Source organism: Lepus europaeus, chromosome 9 (genome assembly GCF_033115175.1).
Source record: "Lepus europaeus isolate LE1 chromosome 9, mLepTim1.pri, whole genome shotgun sequence".
Lineage (NCBI taxonomy): Eukaryota > Metazoa > Chordata > Mammalia > Lagomorpha > Leporidae > Lepus > Lepus europaeus.
The window spans coordinates 10,521,559-10,534,943 of NC_084835.1; the positions used below are offsets into that span (position 1 = coordinate 10,521,559).

A 13,385-nucleotide genomic window follows, 5' to 3' on the forward strand; every position below is an offset into this window, starting at 1 on the left:
TATTTGCATTGAAACTCTCAAATCTGTTTGCCAGGTCCTAGACAAGGTTTTGATTGGAATTGAATTATGGATTATTTTGAGAATGTTGAGCATTTTTTTTTAAAGGTTTATTTATGTGAACGTCAAGAGTTAGAAGGAGAGGCATAGAGAGAGAGAGAGAGAGGTCTTACATCAGCTGATTCAGTCCCCAGTTGGCCAGAACTGCACTGATCCGGAGCTAGGAGCTTCTTCTGGGTCTTCCCTCGTGGGTGCAGGGACCAAGGACTTGGGCCATCTTCTGCTGCTCTCCCAGGCCAATGCAGAGAGCTGGATCAGCAGTGGAGCAGCTGGGACTCAAACTGGCACCCATGTGGGATGTGGGCACTGCAGGCGGCAGCTTTACCTGCTACGCCACAGGGCTGGCCCCTGGGAGCATTTTTAACAGTGCCAAGTATGTTTTGTGACTACTCTAAGTGGTATTTTTTTTTTTTTCTAAGATTTATGAGAGGCAGAGAGAGAGAGGTCTTCAGTCTGCTGGTTCACTCCCAAAATGGCTGTAGTGGCAAAGCCAGGCTGACACAAAGCCAGGAGCTTCTTCTGGGTCTCCCACATGGGTGTAGGGGCACAAGCACTTAGGCCATCTCTCTCTGCTTTCCTAGGGACATTTGCAGGGCGCTGGATTGGAAGTGGAGTAGCTGGGACTTGAAATAGTGCCTATATCAAATGGCTGGCACTGTAGGTGCTGGCCTCCATAAATTGTACTTTTATAACATTTTATTTTACAGTTGTTTGGGGCTACCAACCAACCTACTGTATGTGGACCTTGAGTCATGTGCCCTTGATAAATTCACTTATTTCTCTCTTTTTTTTTTTTAATTAATTTACTTAGTTGAAAGAGTTCCACAGACAGAGAAGGAGAGGCAGAGAGAGAGGGAGAGAGGTCTTCAATCAACTTGTTCATTCCCCAATTGGCCGCGACAGCCAGAGCTCTCCTGACCCGGAGCCAGGAGCTTCCTCTGGGTCTCCCATGCGGGTGCAGGGGCCCAAGGCCTTGGGCCATCTTCTATTGCTTTCACAGGCCATCGCAGAGAGCTGGATTGGAAGTAGAGCAGCTGTGACTTGAACTGGCACCCTTGCGGGATTCTGGCATTGCAGGCTTTATCCACTACACCACAGTGCCAGCCCCAAATTCATGTATTTGTTAGTTGTTATTTGCTAGGTCCCTTAGGCTTTTCTATCTAAACTGCAGTGGTACCTTCTGCAAATAAAGATGGGAAAAGTGTAACTGTCTTTGTCGTAATTCACTGGTTACAGTGGCAGTGGTACTTAGGATTTCTCCCAGCTAGGTACAAGGTTCCTGGTACTCTGTACAAGGGATCATTGTACTCTGCATCCTCACCAGCACTTAGTACCGTCCAGTCTTTAAATGGCAGCCTCTGTAATCTGAGTTTTTTGTTGTTGTTTTGTTTTTTTAAAAGATTTTATTTATTTGACAGGTAGAGTTGCAGACAGAGACAGAGAGAAAGGTCTTCCTTCCGTTGTTTCATTCCCCAAATGGCTGCTACGGCAGGAGCTACGGCAGGAGCTACGGCAATCCGAAGCCAGGATCCAGGTGCTTTCTCCTGGTCTCCCATGCGGGTGCAGGGCCCAAGCACTTGGGCCATCCTCCACTGCACTCCCGGGCCACAGCAGAGAGCTGGACTGGAAGAGGAGCAACTGGGACTAGAACCTGGTGCTCATAGGGGATGCCGGCGCTGCAGGCGGAGGATCAACCAAGTGAGCCATGGTGCCGCCCCCCCCCCCCTTTTTTTTTAAGACTTACTTATTTGAAAGGCAGAGTTAGAAAGAAGGGGACAAACTTCCACTGCTGGTTCACTCACCAAATGGCTGCAATAGATGGGGCTGGGCCAGGTAGAAGGCAGGAGCTTGGAACTCCATCTGGGTCTCCCACAGGGGTGCAGGGGCACAAGCACTTGTGCCATCCTCTACTGCTTTCCCAGGCCATAGCAGAGAGCTGGATTGGAAGTGGAGTAGCAGGGACTCGAACTGGCACCCATATGGAATGCCAGTACTGCAGGCTACAGCCTTACCTGCTATGTCACAGCGTTAGCCCCTAGGATTTTTTTTTCTAGAAGTCTTTTTTTTTTTTTTTTTAACTTATTTGAAAGCTAGAGAAAGAGGGAGATACAGAGGTATTCCATCCACAGATTTACTCCCTAGATGGCCACAGTGGCCAGGGCTGGGCCAGGCTACAGCTAGGAGCTTCCTCTGGGTCTCTGATGTGGGTAGCAGGGGCCCAAGAACTTGGGCTATCTTCTGCTTTTCCCAGGCTAGTAACAGGGAACTGGATTAGAAGTGGAGCAGCTAGGATTTGAACCAGCAACCAGATGGGATGTTGGCATTGGCATTACAGGGCAGCCTTACTTGCTGTGCCACAATGCTAGCTCCCAAATTTGAGCTGTTATATTTAGGTCTCTGACCTTTAAAGTGTTACTAGGTAAAGGGTACGATTTGATTTTTTTTTTTTTTCCTATGAGCAGCAAGTTATCCCAGCACCATGTCTTCAGTGGGTTATCTTGGCGTCTTTGCCAACAATCAGTGGGCTGTGTTTTAGGCTAGTGCGCCACCTAGAGTGCATGTGAAATTGGAAGGTGATGGGGCCAGTGATGCGGTACAGCTTAAGCGTCTGCCTGTGGTGCTGGCCTTCCAGTCCAGGCCCCTCTCTAATGTGCCTGGGAAAGCAGTGGAGAAGGCCCAAGTCTTGGGGCCCTGCACCCATGTGGCAGACCCAGCAGTAGCTCCAGGCTCCTGGCTTAGGCCTGGCCCAGCTCTGGCCCTTGTGGCCATCAGGGGAGTGAACTCGAAAATGGAAGATTGATCTATGCCTCATTCTCTGTAACTCTATAAATGAAACTTTAAAAATTGGGAATTCGTCTTCCTTCTCCACAATTACCGTGGCTATTTTGGGTCCCTTTTTTCTGTGAGACACGGATATGAGGCTCAGTGGACCAGGCTCTGGGGACTGCAGTGACTGGGGCGGAGGCTGTCCCTGGCCCGTGGGGTCCTTCCGTTAGCCTCACCGGAGCTGCTGAGCAGAGGTGTGTTTTCTCTGCCCACGGTTAGATACATACAGAAAGCAGGCTTGTGCTGTGCGTCTGTTTTCCGAAGGCTGAGAGCAGCCTCTCCTGTCTGTCTGCAGACTCCGGGGAGCAAGTCCTGGTGGACATGGAAACCAAGAGCAACAAGGAGATCATGGAGCACATCCGAAGAATCCTGGGGAAGAGCGAGTGAGTTGCTGGGGGCCCTAACCCTGATCTTGGCCTGTCCAAGTAGAGGAAGAAAGGCGTGTGGGGTGGGCACAGAGAGGGACGACCCCTGCGAGGGAGCCCCAAACACCAGAGCAGCCTGGGCTGTGGCTTTGCCGCCCTCCACCGATGACTGTCGAGGGGAAGGGGCCAGGCCCACCTCCTGGGCTGGCGAGAGCTGAGGGCAGCTGGCAGCGCTTGGCTGCTGGGGCAGCTCTGCTCGGAGCTGGCACGTGTCTGGCTCGGCCCTCCGTGGCGTGGCCCTTTGCCTCCCAGTGAGGAAGGACATGGGAAGGGAAGGAAGCCATGTGGAGCCATTTCCAGGCTCTTTTCCATGTGGTGGTGCCCGTTAGCTGTGGGCCGGCGATGTTTGGGGGCCACAGCAGCCGGCAGGTGCCCCGGTGACCATCCCCGCTTGTGTGCAGGCCGCCTTCCTCTGGGCCCTCCACCCTACTCAAGGTGGGCGAGTGGGAGGGGAGAGGCTTTGGGGGTGAGGTTAGGGGCAGGAGATCCCAGCAGTGTCTTGCTCATGCTTGGTGCCATCTCTGCTCTCTGCCAGGGAAACCCTCAAGAAAGAGGAACAGGAAAAGCAGCAGCTGTCTCACCCAGCAAACTTTGGCCCCCGGAAGTACTGCCTGCGGGAGTGCATCTGTGAGGTAGAAGGGCAGGTGCCCTGCCCCAGGCTGGTGCCGTTACCCAAGGAGATGACGGGGAAGCACAAGGCTGCTCTGAAAGCCAGTGCCCAAGACTGAGGCCCGAGGCTACTGCGGGCTGGGCCGGGCCATCGGACCAGTGGGGAGCTGGGGATGGGATTCCCTTGGCCCAGGTTCTGTCTCGGAGACATCCTGGAAACCTCTTTGTAATAAAAGGTCTTCATACAGGCGTGAAAGAACAAAAGCACACAGGGTGGGCTGTGCGGAGCTGAGTGGCTGACTGCAGCCACGTGGTGTGGGTCTTGCTGTGTGCATGCACGTGTGGGTAAGGCTGCAGCTGTGGGCACCGGACTCTGTCCTGTAGCACTCCGCTGGTGCCTTCTGCCTTTGACCAGGTCTCCTTCCAGAACTGAAGGGCTGTGTGGTTGTCTGGAGCTGTCTGTGGCTGGCATTGCGGACACCTTCCAGCTGAGGCACGTGGGTGCTTTTCAGAAATCTGAAGGCAAGCCTTTGGGCAGCACTGACTTTTGGCTGAAGGTGACCAGCTCTTCCCCCTGCGGGACCTGGCTCTGGGCCAGAGCTGCATGAGCCCCTAGTGGCTGACTGGCCAGCCCCACTCAGGCACATGCCTGCTGGCCACTTAACACTGTCGCTTTGTGCCCTGGCCAGGGACAGTTAGCAGCCGTGGGGGGAGGAAGGAGTTGCTGCCGTGGAGGCTTTGGGTCTTGGTAAAGGTTTGACGTCAAGGCCATGGAAGCCGTTACTTGTCACGGTGCTTCCGGAAGACAGCAGAGCCCTCTGTGGTTCACTCGCAGGAGACTGGACTTGAGGGCACAGTGAGCAGCGGTTATGGGGTCACAGGAGGGCGCTGGGGCTCAAGAGGGCCTGGCTGAGACCTTCCTTCCTGTATTTCCTGGGCTCTGGGCCAGGTTGTGCTCAAGCTCCGAGTCCCTGCCCGGTCCCTCCAGTGTGCAGTGGGCATGAAGGCAGCCAGAGGTGTGATGGGAACTGCGATGCTTTCTGTGAGCGGATGGCTCACCTTCTGCTGTGTGGTGGTTTTGTAGTCCGGGGGATGGCATGTGGAGTTCTGGGTCGCGAATGGTTGACTAAGGTCGTGTTGACTTGGATAGGGCTAGGCAGCTTCTCCACAGAAGTGCCTGCCCTCCTGTGCATGGCTCCAGGGCCTGCTCCGCCGACTGCAGCTTTGCAATGAGCACCTTTGGGTCCTTAGGACTATGATTTTGGTCTCTGAAACAGGTAGATGTCCAGCGCCTGATGGAACTAAGAGGGGAGTGGGGGCTTGACCACAGGCGTGGCAGGCTATGGCGTAGGCAGCCAAGACCTGGTGCCTGCCAGGCCAGTGGGGAGGCTGCTGTGGTGCCAGCCTTGCTGATGGCAGACTGTGCCACTGGCAGATGGAAATTCTGAACACTTTGAACTTGTCTCTTCCTCTTTTTTGGGACGAAAAATGGGTTCAAAATATAAATGGGAGAAAATCAGACGAGCCCACTGAGAGGATTTTAGATTTGACCTTCTCATACTAATTCCGTGTCACTAGTGCTCTCCGGATGGCTGCCAGGGAATTCTGTCACTAGGCTGTCACCTGTAACAGGAAGAGGGCAGACATCACACCGAGTTCATCCCAGCTCGGGCAACCCGAGAGCTTTAACCAGGTTGCAGATGCCCGCACAGGGTGAGTGTGCTGCGTGGGGCCTGGCTTTCACACCAAGGGACTTCCCTGCCAGGTGGCTGTGGCGACCACCCTGCAGGCGTTTCCACTACACGTATGTGCAGGTGGGCCGTAGGGGTCAAGGTCAGCCTTGGCTAAGGCCAGAGGCAGAGCTGCAGAGCCATCACCCACGGTGCTGCAGCTGTGCTGTCTGGGGGAGAAATGATGAGCAGGGTGCACTTGAGTCTGTAAGTTGCTTTAATAGTAGAAACCTCGTTAAAGGGGGAGGAGTAAGCCACAACAGTAATGCCACAGAGACAGCATTTCCTAAAATGCATAAAGCTAATTCATGCACTGCAGTACTCTATGTACAAACACAACAATGCAAATTCTTCAAGACTGAAGACACTGAGGAGATATAAAACTGAGTTTAAAAAGAACATGCCATTTTTAAATGCCATTACATACACCAAGCTGGTTTCACAGGGGAAGCACACTGTAAAGCTACAGCTTTGGATAGGTTTTTAAACCCGGAATTAGAAGTAATGGCATAAACAATCTTTGATTTCATATTGTGAAGGGTAGAGGTTACAGAAACGGTCCCAAGAAAACCTAACACCCAAATTTTAAAAGGGCTGTTAATGCAGCTACCTCTTAAAGAAGTCCAAACTACAGATAAAAATTATGGTTGGTACTATGAAAAGTGTGCAGTTTTTCCATTATAAAACTAGTTGAACACTGGTTTACAAGGTAAGTGGGAGAATGGGTAACTGTAGAAAAATATTTCAGCACTTGAGTTGTACGTGGCGGCAGCGTTGGAGTCCATGAATGTGGTGGTTGAAAAAAAGATACTTCTCCGAAGCTATTGTTAATGTAAGTCTATTTCCAAATGTTATCCAAACAAACTGTAACAGTCTGTCAGCTGATGAATGTTTAGCGTTTTTTCTGTTGAATGTGTACAAGTATTGAGACATCAAAACTGTTGGCTTCTTAACTGAAATATGTACAGCTGGGATAAAAACATGACATTCTTAAGTGAATAACTTTCCTTAGATCGCTTTCGAGATAAACAGCCCCAAAAGAAAATCTCTAACTTTTCATTTAGAGACTGTGCCACTTCCATCTGTGTTTGGCCTGGAAAGCCACTCTGACCAGGGTGATTGTCGCACCAGGCACTGGCACAACCACAGGTGGGTGAGGCTAGCGACTGGCTTGCTTTCTTGACATCAAAATGGGGAGGCTGAAGGCCCCCGTGTCACGAAAGGCACGGAGCACTGCGGGCTCAGGAAGTGTCTGCCAACATCTGATGGCTGATTGTAAGAAAAAGAGCATTCTCTGAGTGCTGGTAGTTGGCCAGTGATTTCTCCCAGTGGCTGGGCCCTGGCTCCCAAGTGCCACGTCTCCGTTTAAAGCCTGCTAAAGGGCGAAAATTCATAGTAGACCTGGACAGGAAAAAATCTGCCCTCTGTAGCCTTAAGGGCACAAAAATACAATTTTTATCTGAGAAATTTGCATCCTAATTTTCACTTGTATGCCTACAGTTAGAGAATTCAAAACCTGTGGCTTAGGTGCCACCAAGGTTAGCCATTGGCATCCTGATTCATCAGAACACTGGGGGATGGCGTTGTCAGCTGGCATCAGATGAGAAGCCATGGGTGAGTCCCAGGAAGTGCCCTCCCGGCTTTGCTGATGGTGCATGGGACCTGCTGCCAGGACCGTGTTCTGACCCTGACCCCCTGCTCTGGACCCCGCAAAGGAGCTGTGAGCATCGGGGAAGGCACGGGCTCTAACCACAGGTTCATTCCAGCTGGGCCAGAAAGGAGCATGGCAAGTCCATGAAAAATTCCCGCTTGAGTTTTGGGCTTCAGGATAAACTCTCAGAGCTTCCTGGCCCTTGTCTGAACCTTGAGAAAATACAAGAATGTCATTCTGTCCGCACTTCACCCATCGGGAATTCTCCCTTCTGCAGGATGGAGACGGACTCCGTGGCCTTCCCAGCTGAGCTCCCCAAAAGGGAAATGGAGTTTAGAAACGGGCAGATTATCCTGCTGAGGGACCTTGAACACCCACATCAACTTAGATGAGTGACTATCATAATAATAAACTCCTTAAACATAAGGAAGGTCGGGCTAGAAGGCTACATGTTTGTATACATACTGTACACCTATGTACACATACACATTACTATATACATACTGTACAGGTAGGAGATATAGACACGTGTACATTCAGTCAGTCATACAAGCCTATACATCTGTACAGCCACCACGCTGCTGATGGGCCCAGGGTTGGATGTGTGCAGTGCACACGGGCGGAGGCACACAAGGAGGAGGTCCAGAACCCTGTCTGTAGGAGTTGGGTTTAGAAATTTGCATCAATGTTAAGACATAGTCACAGAGCCGCCGCTGGGGTAGCTGGGCACAGGCAGCCTGTGGGGCATGTGCTCTGCTGGCTGGGACGTCCCCAGGGGCCTCCCAGGAGAACAGGCTGTCACCCAATGACACCTTCCAGGGCCTGGATTTAGAGAACAGGGAAAACACCTCTAACCCTATTGCACATACAGCTCTCGGACGCTGGAAAGGGGGCACTGAACTTCCACACGCGCATGAGATCAGGTGAGCGGAAATGCTGGGGGTGCGCCCGGGAGGGGGCTGCTCTGCAGGAAATGATGCTGCCAGAGTCGGGCTTTGTCCCCGCTCAGTGAAAGCACTAAATCCAGCCAGTGTCTGTAACATGCAAAAGAGCAAAGTGTGTCCATCTAGAGACAGGTACACTCTGGTGAGCACGCGGCACCGCTGCCATCACCAACATCACCACAGCTGGGGGCCTGAGCTGGACTACCGAAAAGCTGGCCGTCACTCCCTCTGCAGGGCAGTCGGGGACCATGCAGCCAAGACTACATCTGAAAGCCAACTCTGGCCTTACGGCAGCAATTAGACAATAACCTAACGCTCCAAGTTCCACACCTCTATTTCAAAGGCCAGAGATGGTAACATTGCTTCCTTAAGAACACTTCAGGAGTGACTTCAAAAGTGGTATTTGCTTAAGTAATTTGGCCTTTTTCTGTTTTATGCTCATACCAGTGATCTTGATACATTTCAGCCGGAACCACCTTAACCTCAATGAGATTATTCTGGAAAAGCCCACATCACCAAAATGTGACCGCGTTGTCTGTCCTGGCTCCCTGAGCCAGTGAGCCCTTCTCACAACGGGCACAGTGCCAGTAGGCTCAGCACAGCGGCCCCGGGTGAAATGGCCTGGAACTGTCAGAGCCGTAGACACGTGGTCAGGACTCTCCAATTCTTGGCTTTAGGCTGACAGGACAGCGAATGCACCTGCGGCTACCACGGGTCTGGTGATGCGATCCTTGCACAAAGGCCGTGAGGATCTGGGAAGCAGTGGAGTACTCAGCACTCACCGAGGACCAGGTTAGAATCAGCGACTTCATAAGCAATACTGATTCTGCTCCAGGGTTCTCAGAGCTTAGCACTTTATTCAACCTGAGCCTGGACAGCTTAATGGACAAAGGACTCCAGGGCCGAACACTGCAAGGACAGGAATCCAAAAACTGCAACACACACATATTTTCAGGACTTTGAGTCGATCAACATGCTCAGGGTAAAAGATGAAGAGGAAGCAACTACTGTGCACAGACCAGCTTAAGACATCGTCTGCGGCAACCCTCCGCAAGCGGGGACGACACAGATCCCCTAACTCCGCTGTCCTAATGGAGCTCAGTACTCTTCAGGGTTAGCAAACTAAAAACTTAAGCTAGCGGAACAAAATCCTCTCCATTTTTAATGACCATCCCCACTGTGGACTCTCTGCTTTCAGTGTGATTAAATCCCAAGCAGGAGTTGAAGTTGCAGGTGCTGTCCCCACTCGCAGTGACTTATGTAAGTGCTGCTCCCCCTGCAGGATAAAGCATCTCGTCTGCCTTGGGCCCCTGGGAGCGTTCAGCCTGTCCACTTGCTCATACCACGTCTGAGTGCCTGCGAGGCAGGAGACTGAACTGTCAACCTCTTGGATACCATACGGTCAACAGGTTCAACAATGCACAGGATTAACGTTACAGGATGCATTTTCTTAATTGGGGCTATAAACAAAGCAAAGCACTTGACAGTCTGCTGCATGCCACGTTCCCAGAAGGGAAGCTTGGGACCCCTCATGTCAGACGCAACGTCCCTAGGATTGACTTTGTTCCTGTACACTCCAGACACTAACTTCTGAGAAAGAATACCATCATGGGCACAAGCTGCATCCATCACTTACAGGACGGTGGGCTGGCACACACCGGGGAACCAGAGTGCATGGTGTCAGGACGCTAGGAGACTGCAGTGGAGATGCAGAGCCTGGAGATGCTGTAGAGACCCTGACATTTAAGGTCAAGGTGAAAAAAAAAAAAAAATCCCAAAATGCTGTACCTTCACCAGGCCTTGGGCAGCCCCCCCCCCCCCCCAGAGCGACTGCAGAAACTCCACCCTGCCTTCGGGGAAGGCCCTCCCCGGCAGAGGCCGCCCTCCTCCCAGTGGACAGCATGCAACAGCCCTGTCCTGCATGGGAAGGAGGCTTTCTGGTCAGAAGACGCCCTCTGCTGGGGTAGCGGAGGAACTGCAGGTCTCGCCAGCAGTTAACGTCTTACCTAGTTGCAATCGCGTCTGAGAGCAGTCCTGAGAAGAGAGCCCCGGGCTCTGGAGGAGTCTGCACACACCCGTCCTGGACCAGGTCAGAGAACATGATGAGGGCCAACTATGCAGCTGAGTGCCTCTGGATTGGTGCCACCAGTGTGCTAGCGCCGCCCGCCCCACTTAGTGCAGGATACGAACAGCCGCCTTTGTGTTCCCAGGAACTGAGCCCCGCAGCAACATGTGCCCGCGGTGAGGAGTGATGCCATTTTTCTTAAACATAAGTGATTGTCTCCTGTGCCCCACTGAGTTTTCACAGAATCCTTAGCGTTTCAGCAAAGACTAACAGTTTTCCATTTGCCCTGCCCACAGGCAAGATGCTAACGTTCATCAAGAAGTGCTCAGAAAGTGCTAACGTCATTACCCTGGTAATTAGTAGCTATTAGTTCCAAGGACATTTTTAATATATACACACATACTGTTCTCTGAGTTTCTTTTAGTTTTCTTTAATACTAATCTCTGACATTATAAAACTTCATTTTTGTTTTTTGCCCTTTGAGAATTTCTAAATACAAATGGAGTTAAAAGATTGTTTGAAAATCTTCTGCTTCATCAAAAGGCATTAGAACGTTCCCTAGGGAGGAGTGGATCCTACTAGTCTTTCAGTTGCGGTTGTCGGGTTAACAGATGAGAAGAAACCGGGTACTGGGAACATCTGCACATACCACGATGCCTCTATTCTGTGTCTCCTTGGGGTCCGGAGGTCCTGTGCCGCTCGGCGGGCGTGGGGTGTGCACTATAGGCTGGCTCCTGTGATCTGGCCGTTGTATTCTGCAGTCTCCATCTTGAGGATATAGGGGATTATGCTGTCTATGGAAACGTTGCCAATGAGACCAGTAAAAAAAAGTTCTTCTGTTATGTTGGCGCTCATCAGCCTGAGTGCTGGCAGGCGGACGAGAATCCGGGCCAATCTGTAAGAGGGAGCGACGTTAGGAACAGGCTTCCAGGCCCAGCTGTGGTTCCTGGGCCCTGTCTGTACTGTGCAGAATTGAGCCCAACACATTCACTTTCCACCCACCTGTTAGAATACCCGTTTGTTGAAATCACTCAGAAACCTATCATGAGAAAAAATATCCAGGGAGTGCAGATGTGTAGGGTACACATGTTTTCTTCTGTGTTGTAACAATTCTTCCACCCACCAAAAAGAAAAAACTTGGAAATTCATCCCCGGAATAGCATGGTATTTTTTTTTTTATCCCCGCCATGGGGGGGGGGGGGGCGTGCGCCCACCCACTACCGGGCCAAACCCGCCCCAGGGGCCGGCTGCAGCGCCGATCGAACGTCGGCATTTTCATATGACAGACTGCTACCTACTCACTGAATGAAGATCATGAAACCTTTTCTACATTGCTCTAATTTGCAGTGCTCATTCAGCATTACAAATAACAGGAAGAAGAGATGGTTCCCACGTTCCTGCCCTGGAGGGCCACTGGATACGGTATCCAGAGTGCCTCACGTGGCCGGGCCGTTCCCCAGCCCGGAACAAGCAGCGTGTGCTAGGATGCCAGCACGGCACCATGCTGACGGCCCCGACCACAACCACCTACCTGTTCTCTGGCAGGGAAATGATGGGCTCGCTCAGTGTGCAGAACATGAAAAAATGTTCTCAAACCTACAGCTTATGGTACCCACTACACAAACATTTCTGGGAGAAAACAGTAATAGAAGGTACCTCTGGACAGGACTTCTTTAATGGGATTAAGGTTTTTCCTGTCTGCTTTCTAGAATGTTCTGTGTTTTCCTGCAGTGATTACACAAGTAGCAGTCCGGCATCATCATCCATGTCCCCAGCTCACCGTACTCCTGCCAGCAGCTCCCCCAAGGCCAGTCCCCGCCATCCTGTGGCCGTGGGCCTGTGGCTTCCTCAGGGAACAGCTTGCTGCAGGGCAAGACCATTCTCTCTGAGAAGTACAGGGGCCGAGGGGAAGCCCAAACTGGTTGCATCTCGGTTCTGAGGCCTGCACGGGGGACATGAGTGTCTTCCTGGACTATCAGTGTTACTCCAACAGTTCTTTATAGGGGACGGCGGAGAAGGCAAATACAACGTCATTTTATTTGCAAAGGTTCCAAAAACTCCTGTGGCCTACAAGGGTGAGAAGTCATGGGGAGAATCCTCCACCGGGGTCAGCAGTGCCTGCCAGAGCACTCTGAATAAGCCACGCTATTTCAATGCAGTTTTGCAGCCGACCCTTTACAAATATACTGTCAGTCAACCTTCACCAAATAAAGGGACTTTTTTCCGTTAGTTTCTGTGAGGGTAGAATTTTCTATGACTTATCAGATCTTTACTGGCATCAGAGTAACTGGTCAGGCCCTGCAGGCTGCTTCAGTGGGTGCTGAGCAGAGCCAAGACCCGTCAAGCTACTCGGGACAAAGGGGTCCACGGGTACCTGAGCCTCACACACGTCAGCCCCAGCATCGACTCCAAGCCCTCTAGTTAAAGAGAAGCAGTCGGAAGCCCCGCCAAGGTATCACAGCACCACTGGGCAGCCCGGCAGCCCTGCCCCTCTGACCTGATACCTGCACACTGGAGCAGCAAGTCTGCACCTGCAGAAGCCAAGTGTGGTCAGGCAGCCCCTGGCAGGCTGCTAGCAGTGGGACGGCCAACACCATGCGTGCGACACTGCCGCTCCAGCCACACTCCTTCCTGCTCCCAGCAAGAGCGTGTGCCCGGGTGCCTCACCGGTACGTGTCTTCCGAGTAGGTTTTCTGCACGTAGTCCTGCAACTCCATCTGTGCCTTTTCTTGGAATTTTTCAATTTGGCTTGTGCCACTCAAACCTGGATGATCTGAAAACAGAAAAGCAACCCGTTTCCCTTCTGTATTTAGAAAGTTTTGTCTGCAGACTTCTTAGTTTTATATTTTTAAGATCAAAGTGTGTACTCTTAAAAAGTAAAAAAATCTTTAAAAATGAAAAAACAAGACTGAGCTAGCTGGGATGTCTGTCTTAGAAGGCTGGCTTTGGCTCGGAGAGGCTGCTCTCCCGAGTAGACACCCCAGCCTGAGCGGCCTCTGGACATGTGGCTTCTTAGTACTGTAGAAAACACATTTCCAAGCTGTCGTGTACAATTAGGAGTTGTCATTCATTTTCTAG

The 13,385-nt window shown here is 51.6% G+C and overlaps 2 protein-coding genes across 10 annotated transcripts in view; one reads left to right on the forward strand and one right to left on the reverse strand.

The window, feature by feature from the left end:
- Positions 1–4,164, forward strand: part of MRPS25 (mitochondrial ribosomal protein S25) — a 63,553-nt gene extending 59,389 nt beyond the window's left edge. Inside the window, exons 3-4 of the mRNA XM_062200512.1 lie at positions 3,179–3,266; positions 3,844–4,164. Of these exons, the coding sequence (XP_062056496.1) occupies positions 3,179–3,266; positions 3,844–4,036 (281 nt within the window). The 3' untranslated portion in view covers positions 4,037–4,164. The remainder of the gene's footprint in view (positions 1–3,178; positions 3,267–3,843) is intronic.
- A 1,663-nt stretch (positions 4,165–5,827) lies between these two features.
- Positions 5,828–13,385, reverse strand: part of NR2C2 (nuclear receptor subfamily 2 group C member 2) — an 81,798-nt gene continuing 74,240 nt past the window's right edge. For 7 of the 9 annotated variants that reach the window (XM_062200508.1, XM_062200505.1, XM_062200511.1 and 4 more), the window contains 2 exons: positions 12,975–13,080; positions 5,828–11,202 (listed from right to left, as the gene is read on the reverse strand). In XM_062200508.1, coding sequence (XP_062056492.1) covers positions 11,028–11,202; positions 12,975–13,080 — 281 coding nt within the window. In that variant the 3' untranslated portion in view covers positions 5,828–11,027. The remainder of the gene's footprint in view (positions 11,203–12,974; positions 13,081–13,385) is intronic. The other 2 variants (XR_009866758.1, XR_009866759.1) reach the window with 2 other exon arrangements.